The sequence below is a fragment of the Canis lupus genome, chromosome 38 (genome assembly GCF_048164855.1).
Source record: "Canis lupus baileyi chromosome 38, mCanLup2.hap1, whole genome shotgun sequence".
Taxonomy (NCBI): domain Eukaryota; kingdom Metazoa; phylum Chordata; class Mammalia; order Carnivora; family Canidae; genus Canis; species Canis lupus.
Genome location: NC_132875.1, coordinates 17924046 through 17945048, shown reverse-complemented (window position 1 = coordinate 17945048; position 21003 = coordinate 17924046). Strand labels below are relative to the sequence as shown.

The window sequence follows — 21003 nt, the reverse complement described above, 5'->3', positions numbered from 1 at the left end:
TCAGTTATGTTTATGATTTTTCTAGATATCATACCATCCTTCATATCTGGGAAAAACCCAACTGGTGTTGATATATTCTGTCTTTATGTACTGTAAGATCTAAGTATTCTTGTTTATTAGCATTTTACATCTGTATTTATGAATGAAGTGGGCCTTAATTTTCTTTTCTCATAATGGCTTAGATTAGTTTTAGTATTAGAGGTTTACTGGCTTTATGGGAATGAGTTAGAATTTCCTCTTTTTTTTTTTTATTGTTCCAAAGAATTTGCATAAAATTTAGTTCTTGTTCTTCAGATATTGATAGGATTGGCCTATACAGCCAGTTCTGGGCCTTTATAGTCAGTTCTGGGCCTGGTATTTTCTTTGTAAGTATGTATATAACTGTTCATTCAGTTTAATAGTTAAAAGACCATTCAGACTACTTACTTCTTCTTGACTTGGTTTTGATAAGATTTTAAAAAAATTTCTTCATTTTTAGCTTAAGTTTACAAAATTGTTTCTTATGGTTATTAGTATTCCCTTATTCTTTTTAACCTTATTTTATTTTTACTTGTATTCCTGTCTCCTAGAATTCTGATCTGCATATTTGTGTGATAGAGGTTTATTTCCATTAATCTGTCACCTTTTATTGTTTCATATGTGCATTAGGACAGCAATCCAACTGATCTTGTTTCTGTTTTCAGCCATCTTCAGTCCTTGCTATAAACTGTCAAACTGAATCTTTCATAATAAAAAACTTATTTTTATTATGTTATTTCCCTATTAAAAAGCTTTTGCTCCTAGAGCAAACTACTAAATTAATTTAGCTTAAGGTCAGTGTTTCAAGGTAGCAAATGATGACATTTGTTATGATGTCATGCCCTGACCACAACCATACTTACTAATACAAACCAGTATGCTCATTGTCTCTTGAACATACCATGTAAGTTTGTTCCTTTGTTCATACCCTTCTTGCTTCCTTGAATGAATTTCCTTTTTTATTTTCTAGATCCTGTCTAGCTTTCAAAGCCCTATTAAAATTTTACATTCATAGAGAAATCTCTGATACTTCAGTTAAAGATGATTTCTTTCTTCATCATTTTGGTTTTCTTTTAATCCCTTTTTCATGTATGGATTTTTTTTTTTCCTAAATTTTTCACAGGCAGGGCATTTTTACATACTTTCTTTGTTTTGTCTTTATTCTAGAGTCACTTTCCCTTTAGGAACCCATAGTTGTATTCTCAACCTTTTTTTCCTTGACTACAAATAAATATTGAAAATTTATTTATTTTATAGCTACAACTCAGTGAAGATGACTGTAATTTATAATTTAGTACTTTTAGCTATTTTAGGAGCATCCCTCTGAGCACTCACCATATTCTTTTGTATAAACTACGAATAGAAGTTACTCTCTAGTCCAGGTTTGCAAGTCAAATGGCTGCAGTATCAGATAGGCAACATGCGTGTGTGAATCGGGTTGTGTGGAAGATAATAGGGAGCGGAAGAGCCTGGATGAACTAAAGAATATATGTTCTCTCAAAGGAATTTAAACCATATTCTTAAGGTTCCAGGCCAGCCCTAGTCTAGCCTCCTTTTACTGTTGAACTCTACTGTGGTGTTTGAAAATGTATTACCACACACACAAAAGAAAATGTATTACAAGCCAGAGTATATACTAGAATACTCAGGATAAATTAAAGATGTAAAAAGTTGGGGACTATGTAAATTATGCTGCACTAAATTTTTTGTGACATGAACTAAAGTTAAAGTTGTCCCAAATAGATCTATATAAGGTGTTTTTATGTGAGTTTAATGAAGTGAAAGACCTCACTAACTCTCTCGTTCACTGTGCACTACATACTTATCACAATGTTTGGCACACTGTAGCTGCTTCGTAAATATTTGAAAGACAGTGTAGAGGTACCTCTTTTACCATCTTTTTTCTTTTGGCAGTTTGTGCTGTATGTAACATAACCACATGGTGGCGCTAAACTCATTTTTAAACCTGGAAAGATATTTTTATTCCCAAGCACACCATGATTACTATTCTTCATAAACACACAAAATAACTTGTAATAAATCATGGATAGTGTGAATCATTATTAACATTGAGAGGGAAATATTAACTACAGGATTTTTCCCTTTCTAAAAAATATTGAAATATGATTGATTATACAAAAAAACTGCACATTTAATGTATTTAACTTAATGAGTTTGGAAGGAGTTTTTTCTAATACTTTAAAAAAGTTTTCTAAAGTGATGGATTACAGAAATCCTTAGATCATAGGAATGTTTGAGAATATTCTCTGCCATAGCCTCAGCATGTAACCTGGCACCAGGTACATAGTATGTCTTTAATGTATGAATTTGAAAGAACATGTGAATGAGTATAAATTTTAACTTCTAACTTTGCTCTTACCAACCCATTGCCAGATACTTTCATCCCAGATAATTCTGGTCCAAGATAAGAGGGTACTGAGTCTTACAAAGTTTTAGTTAACCACCTGTATGAAGTCTTGTGTAACCATTGAAATTTTTTATCCAAATTTACTAAAGAACTGTGATTCAGAGAAAAATACATGTTAAAAGAAATAGCAATATAATTGGATTCTAGATTTCTTGTTACTTTAATTTGCCAGTTATAAGATAGTTTTGAGTATAAGATACTATCAGAAAGGAATATCAGAAGTGTGGTGTATCATGTTTGTTTGAGAACTGACTGTAAGAAAATGTTTCTAGTGGAGAAAGCAGTCTTATCAATGAATTTTTCAAACATACCGCAGGAAACAATTTAAAAACTGGTGGATTTCACAAGACCTCAAAAGCCTCTGGCAACACAAAAAGTAGAGGAATATAAGAATTAAAGACAGAAGATAATTGAAAATTTTTCTTCTGAAGTCTGGCAAGATATAAATAGATAATTTGTTAAATAGTAAAATGATAAGGGAATTAGCATTATGGAAAGACTAAGTTGAAGATAGTATTAAATTATAGTGTAGTAACAAAATATAGCAATTGGACTAAACTGTATTTTTAAATATCATTCACTAAATTTAGTTCAACTTTACAATTAACTTTCCTGATATTCACACTAGTCATTTGAGGTTCTTTCTAGCTCTATAATCTCAGCACTTTGTATAGGGAATAAGGAAGAAGCCCTTGTCCACAGTGGGTTATAATCTTGTTAGAGAGACTATTTATGTACAGTCAGCCTAACATGGTGGCTAAGGGCACAAATTTTAGAACCAGCCTGTATGCTTCTTGCTTAACTCTGTGCCCTTGGGGCAAGTTACTTAACTTCTTTGTGCTTTAGCTTCCACAGATGTAAAATGGGGATAATAGTATTACTCCTTCTTCATAGGTTTTTGAGAGAATTGAAAGAATTAATACATGTGAAGTGCCTGGAAAAGTACCTGGCACAGAGTAAGTGCTGTCTAAATGTTTTTTTCACCCTAAAATGTAGTCCACATAATGTGTTAAAAAAAAATAGTTAACAGCTAGGTGACAGCACTGTAAAGACTATATATGACTGAGTTGAAAAAATGTATGGACAATATATATCCTTTTTAGGAACTCAAAGGAGGGTAGAAACTAATAGCAGTTGTTGGGTAATTTCTCTCAAAGCCACCTAGGTGAGTTGGAGCTTGTGCCAAATACTGAAATATGGTTAAACTTGGATAGGCAGAAATGAATTTAAGAAGTAAGTAGGAGGGAGGATAAGTTCTGTTGGTTTTAATCAGCTTTGTTTAGATCAGGAAAGATTGGTCTTATTACCCTAACTGGATTGGTTTTGCTGATGTTATGAGTTTATTTAATTTATTTGGTTTCCTAGAATCCTCAACTCCAGAATTGCAGCAAATTCCTGAAAATAGTAGATGGAATTAAGCATGTTTATTATGTTTATGTTAAGAATATATGAAATACATTTTGAAAACTGTTAGCATTACTCAACATATTTTGGAGGGTATTGTCTTCTGTTAAAAGCTGCTTTTTGAAAAATAAATTGATAATATTTTTGCATTTATGTTTTATAGGTAATTAACAATGCTTGTGCTACCCAAGCCATAGTAAGTGTGTTATTAAACTGTACCCATCAAGATGTCCATTTGGGAGAGACATTATCAGAATTTAAAGAATTTTCACAAAGTTTTGATGCAGCTGTGAGTATAATCATATTATTCCTGAAATGCCCTATTTGTGATAATTCTCTTTTTAATAGGCTACTTTAACAATTATTTTATTTTATTTTTTAATTTTTTTTAACAATTATTTTAGATGAAAGGTTTGGCACTAAGCAATTCAGATGTGATTCGACAAGTACACAACAGTTTTGCCAGGTAAAGAGACTTTTTGTTAAATGAACACCGTTTCTTTTTTTGCTTGTTTCTCACTATTTTTTTTTTCTTGACTGTAGACAGCAGATGTTTGAATTTGATGCAAAGACATCAGCAAAAGAAGAAGATGCTTTTCATTTTGTCAGTTATGTTCCTGTAAATGGAAGATTGTATGAATTAGATGGATTAAGAGAAGGACCAATTGATTTAGGTAATCTGTTTCCTGTTCCTGGTATTTCACTTTTGACAATGAAAAAAGATTGGGTATTCTTTCTTTGCTTTAGCCACACCACTGCTTAGATTTTGAAGGGAAAGGTGACTATGAGATAAGATAGTATAATGTCATGGGAGTCTTAAGCTTTTCATTACTTTATGAGGTTAAATAACAGATAGGAAGGACGTGTTGACTACTGTAGTTCAACTGGGATCTTTAATTTTTTTGTAAGAGAAACCCATGCGTAGATTACATAATTTATTTTTTATTTTCCAGTTAACTTTAAAAAGCTTCTTTTAGTGAATAGAAGTTATTCTGGTCATTTTTAACTTACTGACAAGGGATAATAAGCATTTCTTACCATCTTATATTAAACCGTTTTCCCTTAGAATTAGATCATTCAGAATCACTTTAATTCAGTGTTGAACAATCTGTAAAAGTATTTTTCTTCAAAGTTTCTGTTTAAATATTAAAATGCTGTTCTTTGGGCCAAAGGGTAGATTTGTCCCAATCCTACCGTCTCTAACTGTAAGCAAAAATGATAAGGTTGAGGAGATAATTGGTGATTCTGATACAGTACTAAAATCATAAGACCACAAAGAATTTTAACTACTTATTTTTACCTCATTAAGTTTCCTTTTTTAAAAAATTAGGTTCATTTTTTTAAGTCCAATAAAACCTGTTTTTATTGAATGTAACATTATCTGCTGTTCATAAAACTTTAGTTTTAGATTAAAAAATAAACATAGTTTCATTTTGTTTGTACTTTTTGAGCATGTCTCCTGCATAGAACCAGTAATTTGTCTAATGCAGATTTACATGTTATTTCTATATTTAAAAATACTTATTTTTCTATGTCACCGAAAATTGATAGAATGTTCTTTAAAGTCTCTTGAAATTAATTTTTTTGTAGTTTGGTAGTTGAGCTGATTTCTGCATTTTCTTTGTTGGCTTCTACTATCTGGTCACTATTCATTAGAACCATCAAATATAAAGGAAGTAAAAGATAAAATAAAATAGCCAGTTTTGTTATACAACTGGTGGCAGTGCTAGAAGTTATGGTGGAAAAGAGGATTAAAACAACTGGGTAAAATTGGTTTTGCATTATGTGTAGATTTCAGTGTTTTATTTTATACTTAAAATGGTAGGGAATCAGACTGATAAGGCTTGAATCCTTATTTGCTCCTAATTTGTGTGCTGATTTTTCTTAGCCCTCGGTTTTATCACTGTAAAATAAAGGTAGTTATTCTTATTTTACAAAGTTGTGAATTTTAATGGGATAACTCCCTAATTAATTACTTTTCCAAACATTTGTTCAGCACCTACTAAGTCATACAATAATGTGGTAATGCAAATATACTAATGCTTTTTGCCCTTACCATTACTAAGAAAATAAGAACTGAGTTTTAACATAGTTATGCTAAAAGGATTTTTACTGTCCTGAATTTGCCAAAATATTTATAAAAAAGACATTTTAGACTAACTTTTGAAATAATTTTAATGGTGATTTTATTTTATTTAATTGCTTTCAAATTTCTTTCTAGGTGCATGCAATCAAGATGACTGGATCAGCGCAGTAAGGCCAGTCATAGAAAAAAGGATACAAAAGTAAATGCTCAGCTAATCTCACTGGTGTAATATTCTGATTTTTGAACATTTTTTTCAACTTTTATTTTTTTATTTTAGCAGTGCTTGTTGAATATCTACTTTTGATTGGATTAATATGTTCAAGAAATCTATTTCAGAAATATTTAAAATCTACATAGTAATTTGTGCTCTTTATAAAAGTTAAACATGCAGATCTCCATTAGATATTTTGTATAGTTGTTTTGTAGAGTTTTGTTTTTAAGCATCTGTTTTTTTTAATTAAATTAAAACCCTTATTTTGACATAATTATATATTCACATTCAGTTATGAAGATAATATAGAGAGATCCCATATACCGTTTACCCAGCAATGGTAACATCTTAGAGAGCTGGAGTACAGTGTCAACAGCCAGGATATTGACATTGATACAGTCAAGATGCAGAATGATTTCATAAAGCCACAACCACTTTCTTCTTCTGTTGCCTCTCCCCCCCCATCCTTAATGTCTAGTTTTATAATTTTTGTCAGTTAAAGAATATTGCATAATTGGAATCATACAATATGTAACCTTTTTGGGTTATCTTCTTCTACTCAGAATAATTTTCTGGAGATTTATCCAGGTCATTAAGTACATAAGTAGTTCATTCTTTTCTAATCATGGATAGTAACTTGTGGTATGAGTAGGACCATTTTTTTGACTGTATACCCTTGAAAGACATCTGGATTGCTTCTGGTTTTTGGCTGTCATGAATAAACTAGCAATAAACAATCTGTGTACACATTTTTGGGTGAACATAAGTTTTCATTCCTCTGCGATAAATGCCCAGGAGTGCCATTGCTGAGTTCAAAATGCATGTTTAATTTTCTAAGAAACCGCCAAACTCTTCCAGTCACTGTAGCATTTTACATTCCCACCAACAATGTATGAGTAATACAGTTTTTCCACATCCTTGTTAACATTTAGTTTTGTCAAAATTTTTATTTTAGCTATTCTAGTAGATGGGTAGTAATATTTCAAATTGTAGTGGTTACTTTTTTTTTTAAGATTTTATTTATTTATTTGAGAGAAAGCACAAAGGGAAAGGGAGAATCAGACTCTCCGCTGAACTGGCGTCTGGCGTCCCATGTGGGGCTCAGTCCCAGGACCTTGGAATCATGACCTGAGCCGAAGGCAGATGCTTAACCTACTGAGCCACTCAGGTGCCCTTTGTTGTAGTTTTATACATTTATGTATTTATCTTTAAAAGATTTTTTATGGGATGCCTGAGTGGCTCAGTGATTGAGCATCTGCCTTTAGCTCAGATCATGGTCCCAGTGTCCTCGGGTCGAGTCCCGTATGGGACTCCCCACAGGGAGCCTGCCTCTCTCTCTGCCTGTGTCTCTGCCTCTCTCTCTGTCTCTCATGAACAAATAAATTAAAAAATCTTAAAAGGTTGTATTTATTTGTATTTATATACATAAGATTATACTAAAATTTATACAGGAAGACAGAGAAACTATAACAGCTAAGACAATTTTGAAGAAAAAGTCTTCTTTATCACTGTAGTAGTGACTTCCCACTTGGCTTCCCATTTAGTCTCTTCTAGACACTGCAGTAGGTGTTGTTACTGCCTTCAGGGATAAAGTCCCATCTCCCTACTCAGCTTTTGCTGGTAGGTAGGGTTGGGGCACAATTGTTTTTCAGTTGTGCTTAGGTGTGGTACAGTGGTAGAGTAGTCTAAAGGTTTTGTCTCCTGAATTGCCCCCTTTCTGTTTGGGTAGAAGGAGCAGACTTTTGTTGGTGCTTTTTTAGTCTGTGCCTGTTGGCATTTCTTAGCTGCTGGCTTCTTTAACTCCAAGTCTAGACTATATGAAGGCAGATGAAATAACTCAAGGAGCTCACTATTGTGTCATTTTTGGCTCCTGGTTCCCTAGCTTGTCTGCCTTCTCTCCACTTTTCAGAATTTTTGTTTATCTTTTCCTTTTCTTTTAAAAAATATATATTATGTCGGGCAGCCTGGGTGGCTCAGCGGTTTCGCACCGCCTTAGGCCCAGGGCCTGATCCTGGGGACCCCGGATCGAGTCTTGCATCAGGCTCCCTGCATGGAGCCTGCTTCTCCTTCTCCCTGTGTCTCTGCCTCTCCCTCTCTTTGTATTTCATGGATAAATAAATAAAATCTTAAAAAAAAATATATGTATGTATGTCTATATATTATATCTTGTGGTTTCAATTTGGTATTTTCTTAGTAGGAAGAATAAGGAAATGGAAGTTCCACAGCAGAGTTTTTAAAACATTTTTACATAGTTCAAAGCACTGTAGTTAATATTGCTCCCAATTCTTTCAGTGAATAGAACTGTGTATGAGAAACTGTTACAAGCAAATAATGCAAAAAAAAAAAAAAAAAGCTTACATTTTCTATATATCCTCATCTTGATTAAGCACCATTTACATAATGTTACCAATAATTCTTCTAATGTCATTCCTTACCAAAAATAAATTTATACTATGAGATGTCTCATTGTGATACTCTGGTATCATAGTAGTGAAAATAAAACATCACTTGGAAATTTGACCAACAGTATAATCACATTATATTAATAAAATATTATACAAATATTTTATAATAAAATATAAGATATAAGTGAAATATAAAAATATGTTCATTAAAAATAGCAACTACATGATGACTTGGAAAAAACTATGTAGTTAGGAATATAGTTAATTACTGTCAAAAATGCCAGTATAATTAATCCAACAAATGTGAGGTCTTAGTTTAGTTATTTTTTTCTGAGATCTTAAGTAAATGATAATTGTTATATTTCTTATAAAAGGAAAACTGATAATATTTTTTATTTCAAATCTTTAGTGTTATAATATTTTTTAGAACATTTAAAAATATTTGTGATTAAGTTTATCTAGTTTTTTCTGTAGTTGTAGCCTTTCATATATGAAAGGTTTTTTTGTTTTGTTTTGTTTTGTTTTGTTTTGTTTTAGATTTTATTTATTTATTCATGAGAGAGAGAGAGAAGCAGAGACACAGGCAGAGCCAGAAGCAGGCCCCACACAGGGGGCCCGATGTGGGACTCGATCCCGGGACCCCAGGATCATACCCTGAGCCGAAGGCAGATGCTCAACTGCTGAGGCACCCGGGCATCCCTGAAAGTTTTTTTTTAGTATTAATTTTCACTGTTAGTCAGTTGATAGATTTATGTTTATTCTAAAGAACCCTGGCATGATCGCAATAGTTATCTTAATTGTAATACTGTTACAATTCTTTATTACATTATAAACTAACTTTTTTTAGGTACAGTGAAGGTGAAATTCGGTTTAACTTGATGGCCATTGTATCTGACAGAAAAATGATATATGAACAGAAGATAGCCGAGTTACAAAGACAACTTGCTGAGGTTTGTGACTACGTTTTTAAGTACAAAGTTCTAGTTTAGTGATCTCAGGGTATTTTCTCTCTTTCTTTGTTCTTTTTCTTTGTTTCTCTTTTTCACTCTTTCTTTCTTTCTTTCTTTCTTTCTTTCTTTCTTTCTTTCTCTCTCTCTCTCTCTCTCTCTCTCTCTCTCTCTCTCTCTCTCTGTTTCTTTCTCTTTTTTTCCTTCCTTCCTTGATTTAATAAAGTATCCCGAGTGAGAATTAAGAGAATACACTCTGGAGTCAGGCTGCCTAGATTCAGCTCTTGGCTTTGCCACTTAGTGGATGTATGAATTGGAGTATATTTCTTTGTGCTTTAGTTCCTTCCTTCCTTCCTTCCTTCTTTCCTTCCTTCCTTCCTTCCTTCCTTCCGGGCCTCCCTCCCTTCCTCCCTTCCTCTTTCCCTACTTCCCTCCCTCCCTCCTTCCCTCCTTTTCTTCCGAGAGAGAGCACATGCTGCATGTGCACGTAAGAGTGGTAGGAGGGCAGGGAGAGGGAAAGACAATCTTAAGTAGGCTTCATGCCCAGCACGGAGCCCATGCAGAGCTTGAGCTCACAACCCTGAGATCACTACCTGAACTTAAATCAAGAATCAGTAGCTTAATTGACTGACCCACTCAGGCACCCCTGTGCTTCAGTTCCTTAATGTAAAATGAAGTTATTAGTATTTACCTTATAATGCTGTTGTGAGGTTAATAGTATTTACCTGATAAGGCTGATGTGAGTATAAACCGAGATAATATATGTAAGCCACTTAAAATGGACTGACAAATATTACATGCTAAGTACATGTTAGCAGTTAATTATTTAATTTCATTATGTAATTAGGCAAGTTAGAATATATTTCTCACAGAATTAATTGGGTACATTTAGATTTACATGTAATCTTTACTTGTCTATTGATTATTTTTCTGGAGTAAATATTAGAGAAGATAATTAGTAATAGTACCTTTTTACATTCCTTTGATCATACTGTCTTAAGAGCATATTTAAGCAAATTCATTTTATAGTTGAACAAAAGATTATAACAATCTAGTACTTTGCAGTATAGGTTGTTTTTAGGTAAAAGTTCATACATGTCATTGTAGAACATAGAAATACAGGAGGTACTACTAAGGGATTTTGTCCTTTAATTTTGCAGTTAATAGGCAGGTATCCTGTCACCAGTATTGAGTAAAATCTGAAAATAATTGTACTGTATTTATCATTTTAAAATGTTTTGGACTCAGTCATTAGGGTATGCTGTTTCTTTTTCTTTACCCTAAGGAGGAACCCATGGATACAGACCAGGGCAATAATATGCTAAGTGCTATTCAGTCAGAGGTTGCCAAAAATCAGATGCTTATTGAAGAAGAAGTACAGAAACTAAAAAGATATAAGGTATGTTTTCTTTTTATTTGTTCCTTTAATAGAGTAGTATATTTTGACATGAGGGTATGTTGAATGCTGGTTTTTCCTCATTTACTAGTTTTAAGAATAATGAGTTGATTCCTTGCACCCCACAGAGGTAACTAGTAAGGATTCTTCTTAATTTTTTTCAAGTGTCACTATGAACAGATTTTTAACCTATTTGATGTTTCAGTTCACTACAATTAATGATGATCAAATTGTCTTGTCTTTGGCCATTAGGATCCACTTCAGGCTGTCTCCTAAGTCCTTTTGGTATGATTCTCTTAATTTTTGATAGCTTCCTTGATTTCCAGAGTGACAAGATGTTTCAGACTCATTTTGTACATTTCCTACTTCAGACTTGGATTAGCCATTTTTTTCAAGAAGCCCTGGATCCTTCTGTTGGGAAATGATATTTAGAAACCACTATTTGGGTGCTTAATAATACTTATTAGTTATTATGTCTAGGCCTTTTCAGAGCTAAGAAATACATTTTTGTTTTCTTGTTTTAGTTTTGAAGAGGAAATAGAATGTGAGTTCGTACAATGTGAATTCAGTATTCAAATTTAGAATTAAACGGCTTCGGGCACCTTACTGGCTCAGTTGGTAGAGCATGGGACTTTTGATCTCAGGGTCCTGAGTTGAAGCCTCTGTTGGGTGTGGAGCCTTTTAAAAGAAAACAATAACTAGAGGGCTTTATACTTGAAATTAACCATTTGCATCTCTTCTCTCAAGCTGAAAGTCTTGATTCCTAACAATATTAACGTAATTACTTGGTTTATGCTATATGTATAAAAAACATGGATTTGTATAAGAAGGTTCAGAATAACAATAGTAGTGTTAATAACAACTGAAAAAAGTTTTTATTTATTTTTTGAAAAATGTTTTAACTTTATTTTTTCCTTAGTGTGTATCCCATTTTGGATATACAGTCAAATTGCTATATTTTTAAATTCACTTGAAAAAATTTCCTCTTGTTTTGGTTCTGTCACCAACTTGGTACACAATTGGGTACATTTTTAAAATTTCCTTTCCAGTTTCTTAGGGTTTTTAAACAACTCTTGATTCAATTTTAATTATGGCAAACATTTATAGAATTCAGAGTCAAATACAAAGCAAGGTTATTTTTAGTAATATTCTTTCACTTGCAATCTGATTAGCTTTTTTCAGAGAGTGAAGAGTAAAGGGAGCTTTGAATTTTGTGTAAGTTTGGAAGTGGTAGTTATGTCATTTCTCATGTATATCATAGTACAAAAGGCATTGTTATTCATTTGAAGCTCAGTTGAAGGCAGGCATGTCCTTTTTTTTTTTTTCTTGGTCACCAAAGCATTAGCTAGCATAATGCTTCTTTGCATCATACTTAACAGCCAATAAATGTTTAAAAAAATGAGCCTTGGACTGATAGGATTTCTTCAGATGGAAGTGTATTCCAAGTCATGGAGATAGGAAAGTAAGGGATGAAAGCTTGAATATTTATTATCTTCCATTTTATGTGGTATGCAAAAATAACTACCCATCACTTACATATTCTTATGCAACGTTACTCCATTACTAAGTAAGTTTTAACATTAGCCTAAAATAAAACACAAATTTAGTTTTCAGAATCTTTACCTGCTTCATTGTTTTAGAATGCTTGTTGAGAAAGGTAGAATGATTCTTATACAGCTATTAAATGAACATGAGTTAGGATTTTATTTAATTCATTAATTAATTGAAGGAACCTGGAAGATTTCACAACTATTCAAATAAGATGTTAAAGAAGCTCAAGTAAAGGAACATTGAAATGAATTTACTAAAGATGGAAACTTTTTTTTCTATGGGAGAATGGAAATAAATTGAACCTTTATCAGACAGACTATTTAATAGCTCAATGGCAGTGAAAAACTAGAATTCATGTACCTTGGGAAGGGTGCTGTAGACAGTGCATAGTTTTCACTTGAAGCACAGATCTTTCCCTGTAGTCTGCCTTCTTGATTAAAAGTAATTTAAAGAAAGATCATTCTTGATCACAGAATAAATCTGCAGGCTTGGCCTGATTATTTGCATAGTAGTAGTAATAAGAGTGTTAATTTATCATGTGGGCTTCTTAAATTTACTTTCATAGGTTATGTTTTCATAAATAATTTTAGCCTTTTAAAAGTCTTTTTATTTGATAATCCAAGAATAGGAAGCCACACCCAAGAAACTCTTCATGTGTTTTATTATATTAGTCTTTATTCTCAGTGGGGATGGAATTTCATTATTTCTAATTTTTTTTTCTTTTGAGAATGGAAGGTTTTCTCCCATTTCTATTTTGGATTGGATGCAAAGATCAAAATATCAGACACTTAGTGGAAATGTAAAGTTAGTGTTGCTTGATATTTGTTTTATTTTCAGATTGAAAATATCAGAAGGAAGCATAATTACCTGCCTTTCATTATGGAATTATTAAAGACTTTAGCAGAACACCAGCAGTTAATTCCACTAGTAGAAAAGGTAAGTATTTTACTGTTGAATATTTAGATGTAAATTCCCCCAAAACGAAATTTTTTTTTGGCTTGAGTAGAGGTAAAATTTGTTGAAGCATTCTTATTTTAATTTTTTTTTTGCTTTTACTTACTGTTTTATATTCTAGATGAGCATTTGTTCAACCTGATATTGTGAAATAAAAATAAGGAATTGCCCCATTGTTTTAGACTTCCAAGACTCCCTAGTCTTAAGAACTCGGTTGTGCCTAATGTTAGATTAAAATTTAAAACATTTCCTTTCCTTAAACTGAAAGCAAATTTTTTAAAAAGATTTTATTTATTTATTTGAGAGCTATAGTTATATAGCAGAGGAAGAGGGAAAGAGAATCTCTTGCAGACTCTGCACTGAATGCAGAGCCTGAGGTGTGGGGCTTGATCTCATGACCCTGAGATCATGACCTGAGCTGAAACTTTGGATGCTTAACCAGTTGAGCCACCCAGGCGCCCCTAAGGTGAAAGCAAATTATTAATGTTAACAATTGAAGTAATAGATTCTCTGTTACTTAATTTAGAAAATATTTCAATTATTATAGAATTCAAAACTAGAATGGACATTGAAGGGAGAAAATATAACTATAGTGTAGACTAAGAAATGTTTTTTAAAATTCATTCCTAAGCTAATATTCTTTCCCCTGAAGAAAAGCTAACATAGGTTTGTAAAAAATTCTGATTTCTAAGATTTTTTTTCATTAATATAAGGCACTTAAATACTTATTGCATAAATGTAATGCAGTTAAACTGTAAATCAGTGTTTCTGAAAGTGACTATCACTGGATACTCTTTAGAATACATGTTACCTGGCCCCTCCTCAGATATTCTGATATAGGGGAAGGAATCTTTAATGTTACCCCAAATGATTCTAATGCAGCTGGTTTGTGTACCACATTTTGAGAAACACTTTGAGAAGACGCTACTAGGCAAATAAAATTTTGAACCATTAACTTAAGGGCAGAATACATGGTAGGTATGTGTTTCTTATTAGTTTTAAAGTTTCTGAAGCAAAGATACATTTCAACCCACCTTTTGTATCATCATAAATTTTAAATAATAGGAGATGAGAATGAAGGTTTTTGTGTATGCCTTATTACCCAGATCTGAAATGTATGCTTCTGCTTTTAGCACTAAGTGCACAAATTATTGCAGAAAACTGCTAGTCTTATCTTTTCCATAAAGCTTTCCTGTTCGTGTATCTTAGGGTATTAAAGCTATAAAATTCTAAGATGGGAAACTGATTTTCAAAGTTTTAGATTAACAATTAGGGTTCTGTGATTCTAAAAAGTACCTAGATACTGTGTTCTTTGTATGAAACAATATGAAATATTTCTCTATTAAAAATATTAAAATAATGTACTGTTGTGTTAAATCATGTTACATCAGATTCTAAGTAGATAAATATTACTAAAGGCCAGACAAATGTTGAGTAATTTAAAATTGTATGTATTTTGCTTTGAAATTGGCCTGTGAATAAACTTTTTTAGGAAAATGACCATTCTTGTTTGATTTTAATGACAATATATCTTTAGATTTTTTTGAAATCATAGTTTGAGAACATGCATTAGAACCATAACTTCTTACTTCGCATTTTGGACACAGGGTGGCAGTATATGAATGTTTGGTGTTAGTGGGACACCAGCTCAGTGTGTTGTATTTGCAGGTTTTTTTTGAAGGGATAGTTATTGACCTTATGCCTTTTGCCTATTTATTGAAGCTGTTCTTTGATTAATAATATTGTATAAGCAATATTGAGGTTACATTTATTCCTTGTGTATATGCAATATCTGTTAGCCCCTTAGGAATTCCCTTAAAGGAATCAGTCTGTTATCCCCTAAGGAATATTCTTTAAAGATATAAAGGAATTTAGATACATTATTTGATTAAAATTTTTGAAATTTTACAGTTATTCATCAGACATTTATCTAGCTGTAATATATTCTGGGACTTCTCTTAAAGTCTTCAGATGTACATATAATTAAGACACATTCTTCTGCCTTAAGCAGTTCATGATATTATTGGGGAAAAGAATAAATTATAGTATTGTGCTGAATAGGATTGTTCTCATAAGTGCCAGAATAAATTCATGCTGAAGGTCCTGGCGGAGCACAGGGTAGCTCCTAAATAGCATTATGCTACTTAAAGTTTCATATCCATAAAATTTTAAATCTGTGTTTAGAATCAAATGCTTATTCTCTACCAATAAATCAGCTTCCTTAAGAACAAATATATTTTGTTCATCTCATTTTGAAAAAGAATTATTTCGAATTGAATATCACTTCCTGCTGATAAACAAAAATGTCACACATGAAAAACAATATATTTTTATAATTATATACAACGACTTTAATAGTGATAATTGCTTAATAACAATACCTCTAAGAAAAATTAGATACAGAATTCAGAAATGAGTAAGTTGAAATTGCTAAGAAATTAGTAAGTTCAAAATGTTCCTCCTCCATGCCTCAGCTCCCTATGCCAAGAGAAGGTAGGAAAAAGGAACAAAGCATGAAAAAGGTAGAAGGAACCCAACAGAAAAGATGTGGCTACTCTGGGCAGTGATGCTAAATGCCAAACCTGTCCAGGATCAGATCTCTGGCTAACTGAGATAGTTGCTTATAATAAGCCTGTGAGAGCATGAAAGTATTTGAGTTTGAAAATCTTTTTATTTTACAGAATAATAAAGAAAAGACCAAGACTTAATTCTCCCAAGGACATGTGGCTATAATGAATTAGGTTAAGATCTTGCCTTATAAGTGTTTTTGTTATATGAGGCTTCTGCTCTTCTCTCAGAAGTTGAATATACATTATATAAGAACAGCTCAGGAAGTAACCTAAAAATACATAGTTACAAAACTTCTTGTGCCATATACCAAGTCTATTTCTTAAAATATAAAATCAGCTAGTTGAAGATTTCATTTGTAAAACTTTTACTTATTTCAGGTATACTTAAAATTCTTCTAATATTTTTATCTTAACCTAGTAATTTTGGATCATTGTCTATCCCAGGTTTGTTTTTGTTTTTTTTTTAATCCCAGGTTTTTAACAATCACCAGTAACCTACCATAATAGATTCAGTTGCTGTGGGGGATTCAAAGTATCTTCACGATATTTTTTGTCCACATTTTACTAAGACATTATAATTCCATTGGTAATAATCTTCAGAACTTACTTTTTCTATTCCTTAATAGAAATAAGATAGAAGAATAGTTGGTATTCACAATATCTACATTGATTTTTGAGATTATAGAATTATCTGACTTGAGTGAGTGGTTTTTAGTATTTCATTGGCATACTGTATAGAAGGTAACAATGTTCCTTTTTTCCATGCTATTTAGAAATGTAATATTTTTAACAAAGACTGAACAGAATACAATCTTTTGGTTTTAAATCTCAGTTATGTTACTTATCGGCTGGTGCTTTTAGGCAAGTTATTTTCTTATAGTTTCTGTTTCTTCATCTGTAAATTAGGAATCATACCTACTTCACATTCTTGAGGACTAAATAAGATATCTATATAGTACATAAATAAGTACTCAAGAAATGGTGGTAATTCCTTTCAACTTATTTCACCTATTCTTAATTTTATTTGAATTATAAAGTTTAATAAATGTATAGACACTCGGTGTTACATGTTGCTCATTAAGTTATGCTGTAAAGTTTATGTCATAAACCAGTAAGTTTATTTTTGTTAATCCTACTAAATATTCTGCTGTATATTCAGAGATCAGTGTGGGGAAAATACATATTTTTATTTCAAATTATATGTGAAATTGTATTTTTATTATTTGGAAACAGAACTTTGTTAAAAATTATGTACATATCAAATTACAAATTATGCTTGTTAACTAAAAATGTTAAGGCAAACGATTTTTTTCATATGGTACATGTAACATATTTCCTCAAGATATTTTCTAAGGCATAGAACTCTTTTTTTAATCATATAGTTATATAATAATTATACTACCTAATACATTGTAAAAATATTATAGTTCTAATTACCCTATTTTTTAAGGAAGTTTTTTTCTTAGTTGTATAATAGCAAAACTCTAATTTGTTCCTTTCTGATTAAATGGCATAGTGGAAAGAACATTATATTCTAGTACTCTAAAATCTTATTTCTCAGAGTGTTATCTGAGGATCAGCAGAATTGGTATCCCCTGAAAATTTGTTAGAAATTTAGAATCTCAGGCTTTTTATTGAATCAGCCTGCATTTATAACAGGGTCCCCAGGTCATTGGTACATACATTGAGAAGCACTGCTATAGAATAGGTGTCTTTTTACCTCTTGAGGTTTTATTTTATACGATCTGTGTGACTTTTGTTAAGTTTGATATCTATAAACTCTGTTTTCTTCTTCATCTGCTGAAAAAGAAAATAGAATTACTGGGTTCAAGCTATATAATTGTCATAAGGATCAAATGAAATAAGGTGGGAGAGCATTTTTTCAATTCTGTAAGTTTGGCTGTACTACAGATATGTGATCCTTCAGTGATACTCTGTTAACTCATTTGTTCAAATATGCAGAAACTAATATAAGATTTTTCTTATACTCAATTTAAATGGCAAGTGGGCACATATGTAAATAGATTGTTTTGAAGTATTTATTAATATGACTTTGTGGAATGAGTAATTATGTATGCTTAAATTATTAAAATTATAATATTACATTTTAACTGCAGATAAGAAAGAACTGTAAACCAAACATAACCTTTTTTTTAATTGAGAGCAAAGTATAACCATTAATTTGTCCAGCAGTAGTTTGTTGCAAATCTTGGGTTATGAAAGACAATGCTCTAGAAATCTTAAAAACAATTCATTTCAAGCCTTTTAGTTTAAGAATGCCCACTTACAGTTTAATATGATCTAAAATGGACTTTTAAGATTTTATAGAATACTGTCTTTAACTTCTAGGCAAAAGAAAAACAGAATGCAAAGAAAGCACAGGAAACCAAATGAAGATCTTTTGGGATGTATACACATTTCTGCTTCTGCACTTATTTTCATGGAAACCATTAAGTATAAAGAACTTTGAGCAACATCCTAATTGACTCAGTGCACGTTTGGCAATAGTACCAGTCTGTCTTGTCTTTAATGCATGGATTCTTTCCCTACCTGCATCATGTGCATGTAGTGCATATTAAATAAAAGTGATATTAAGAGTGCTTGCCCAAATTCCATTATTTGAAATTGGATCTGAGAATTTCTGTTGGTTCTCTGGATATATACTAATATAATGAACCTAGAAATTGCATAAATGATATTCTCTACCTGTGATTGTTAGAATTAATCTCTTAATCTTTTAGCTCAGTTACATGCTTAAAATTTATGAATGTCAGATCTTGATTAAAGTGGATCTCTTGTTTCTCCTCATCATTAATGAAAAAAAAATCAGTATTTGTCTATGATATCTATAAACATTTTGAAGATTTTAAGACTGAATTTTATCTTGAGAAAGTATGGTTTTAGTGCAGATCATTTGAAAAAGACAGAATTATAGTTTCTAGTGATTTTCATTGCTGCCAGTAGAAAAAGTAATAAACATTCAGTTTATTTTAGCAGACTTTCTTTAATTGTTTGGGGTTATGTATTTATGTATTATGGGATTATTTCAGGAAGGTGTGAGAATTATGCTTCAAAGCAGAATTTCAGGTTAAGAACAAATGATAAATCTTAAAATATTTTGGTGTTTTCTTAGTCTGGCAATATTTTTCAAGCTGCTAAGTTGTATCTTTATAAAAAAAAATCAGAGGTTTGATAAATCAGGCTATCTGCTTTTTTAAAAAATAGGATATGATGTTGGAGGATCCTTCTATGCCAATTTGAATGAAATTGGTACAGCCTAGTAGTTTCAAGAACCATGTAGTTTACTCACAATGGGTTTTTAAAAATTACTTTTGGGAGTTGCTTTGTTTTTTGTTATTTTATGAAATAATTGTATTCTTGCTCCTAGTCTTTTGCAAGTTCAAGGGAGATTTTATAGAACTTCTTTTTATAAAGGAAATTACCTACTTTTTTTTTTTTTAACTAGATACATTTCTGAAATTGATACATGACTTTTTAACAGTTTATTATGGAAAAGTTTAGACGTGTAGGGGGACTCCTATTCATCTTCTAGCTTCAAACACATGAACTTTTTAAGGATTGTTTTAAAACTTATTACATTGTGGTATTATTAAATAACTAATGTGAGGAAATCTGCTGGGAAATTGAGTGGAAAAGTTAATGAAATATTTTTCATACATAACTGCAATTGGGAATAAAGAAGAATTTGTAGTTTTACATTTTCTTTTTGTGGGTAAATATATTTTGTTCTGGATATAATAGTAGTTGTGGAGTGTTTTCAAAGCCATGATACAATTTTAAAAAGTGACTTCTTAAGGATTATTTTAGGCTCATCTTGATCCCATGCAATTATTTCAACCTAATTTATATACCTTGTTTTTAAATTTTAAGGCTTTGTATTTTGAAGTAATCTCTACACCCAATGTGGGGCTTGAAATCACAACCCTGAGAATCAAAAGTTGCATGCTCTACTGACTGAGCCAGCCAGGTACCTCTATACCCCGTTTTATAGAGGCTTGAATTTTGTAAAGCAATACAAGGAATATTATAGTCAGTAGTATTCAGTCATCAAGACAGTGTGATACTGGCATAAGGATCAACAACAAATCAATCAGTGGAATATAAGAGAGAGCCTATTAACAAATCCACATTTATATGATTACTTGATTTTTGACAAAAGTCACAAAGCAATCCAACAGAGAAAGAAAGTCTTTTCAATAAATGAGGCCAGAACAGCTAACCCTCATGTGGAATAAAAATGAACCAAGACTCCCTTCCTCACAAAAATGAATTTGAGATCGGTCATAGACCTTCATTTAATTGCTAAAGTACAAAGGTTTTTAGAGGAAACTGTAGGTGAATATCTTTGTGACTTCAAGATAGCTAAAGTTTCTTAGGTCACAGCAACAACCATAAAAGATCCAAAATCTGTTTATAAAAATTAATTGTCATTGAAAGATGCTTTTAACAAGAATAACCAGTATCAAATGACATTAAAGAATAGGTTTATAAAACTGTGTTAATAGATATAAGGATATTTTCTTATTAATCTAATTCTTTGATAAATTCCATACCTTAAGAATGGTTTATTTTATCTGCTTCTTTGATGATTGTAAATGCATTGTGATCTTTCATGATAATGTCTGCCATCTGCCAGTGAATAAAGAAATACGACTTGTCTTTGTCTGGGTCTTAAGTCATGAAGCGGGTGGGTAAAGAAAGAGCAAATGGATGAATGAAGAGAATCCAGAAATATATAAATGTTATGTGGGAAGGTTTTTTTGTTGTTTTTTTTTTTTTGTTTGTTTGTTTGTTTTTAACAGGAGTATTGGAAGGAGTATTTAAAAGAAAGTATCCTTTCTTCATTTCATTTTTGCCCATTCTTTTCTAAAATTTCATTTTAATTCTTGGGTAGGTGAGGGCACTTCCATTCTGTTTTGGTACCTTTTAAAACCTAGATGATTCTAAGCAATATACTTTTGCTCTCATAAACAGAAAGCTTGCCAACAGCTGCTGCACTGGCTAGTCTCACC

General features: G+C 31.8%; 1 protein-coding gene across 14 annotated transcripts in view; it reads left to right on the top strand.

The window, feature by feature from the left end:
* Positions 1 to 20650, top strand: part of UCHL5 (ubiquitin C-terminal hydrolase L5) — a 41199-nt gene extending 20549 nt beyond the window's left edge. For 7 of the 14 annotated variants that reach the window (XM_072814882.1, XM_072814887.1, XM_072814878.1 and 4 more), the window contains 8 exons: positions 4014 to 4139; positions 4255 to 4316; positions 4394 to 4524; positions 6072 to 6135; positions 9400 to 9502; positions 10785 to 10898; positions 13284 to 13382; positions 18320 to 20650. In XM_072814882.1, coding sequence (XP_072670983.1) covers positions 4255 to 4316; positions 4394 to 4524; positions 6072 to 6135; positions 9400 to 9502; positions 10785 to 10898; positions 13284 to 13382; positions 18320 to 18364 — 618 coding nt within the window. In that variant the 5' untranslated portion in view covers positions 4014 to 4139 and the 3' untranslated portion in view covers positions 18365 to 20650. Of the gene's footprint in view, positions 1 to 3340; positions 3403 to 4013; positions 4140 to 4254; positions 4317 to 4393; positions 4525 to 6071; positions 6136 to 9399; positions 9503 to 10784; positions 10899 to 13283; positions 13383 to 18319 lie in introns of all 14 variants that reach the window. The other 7 variants (XM_072814888.1, XM_072814892.1, XM_072814879.1 and 4 more) reach the window with 2 other exon arrangements.
* Positions 20651 to 21003: the final 353 nt, after the last annotated feature.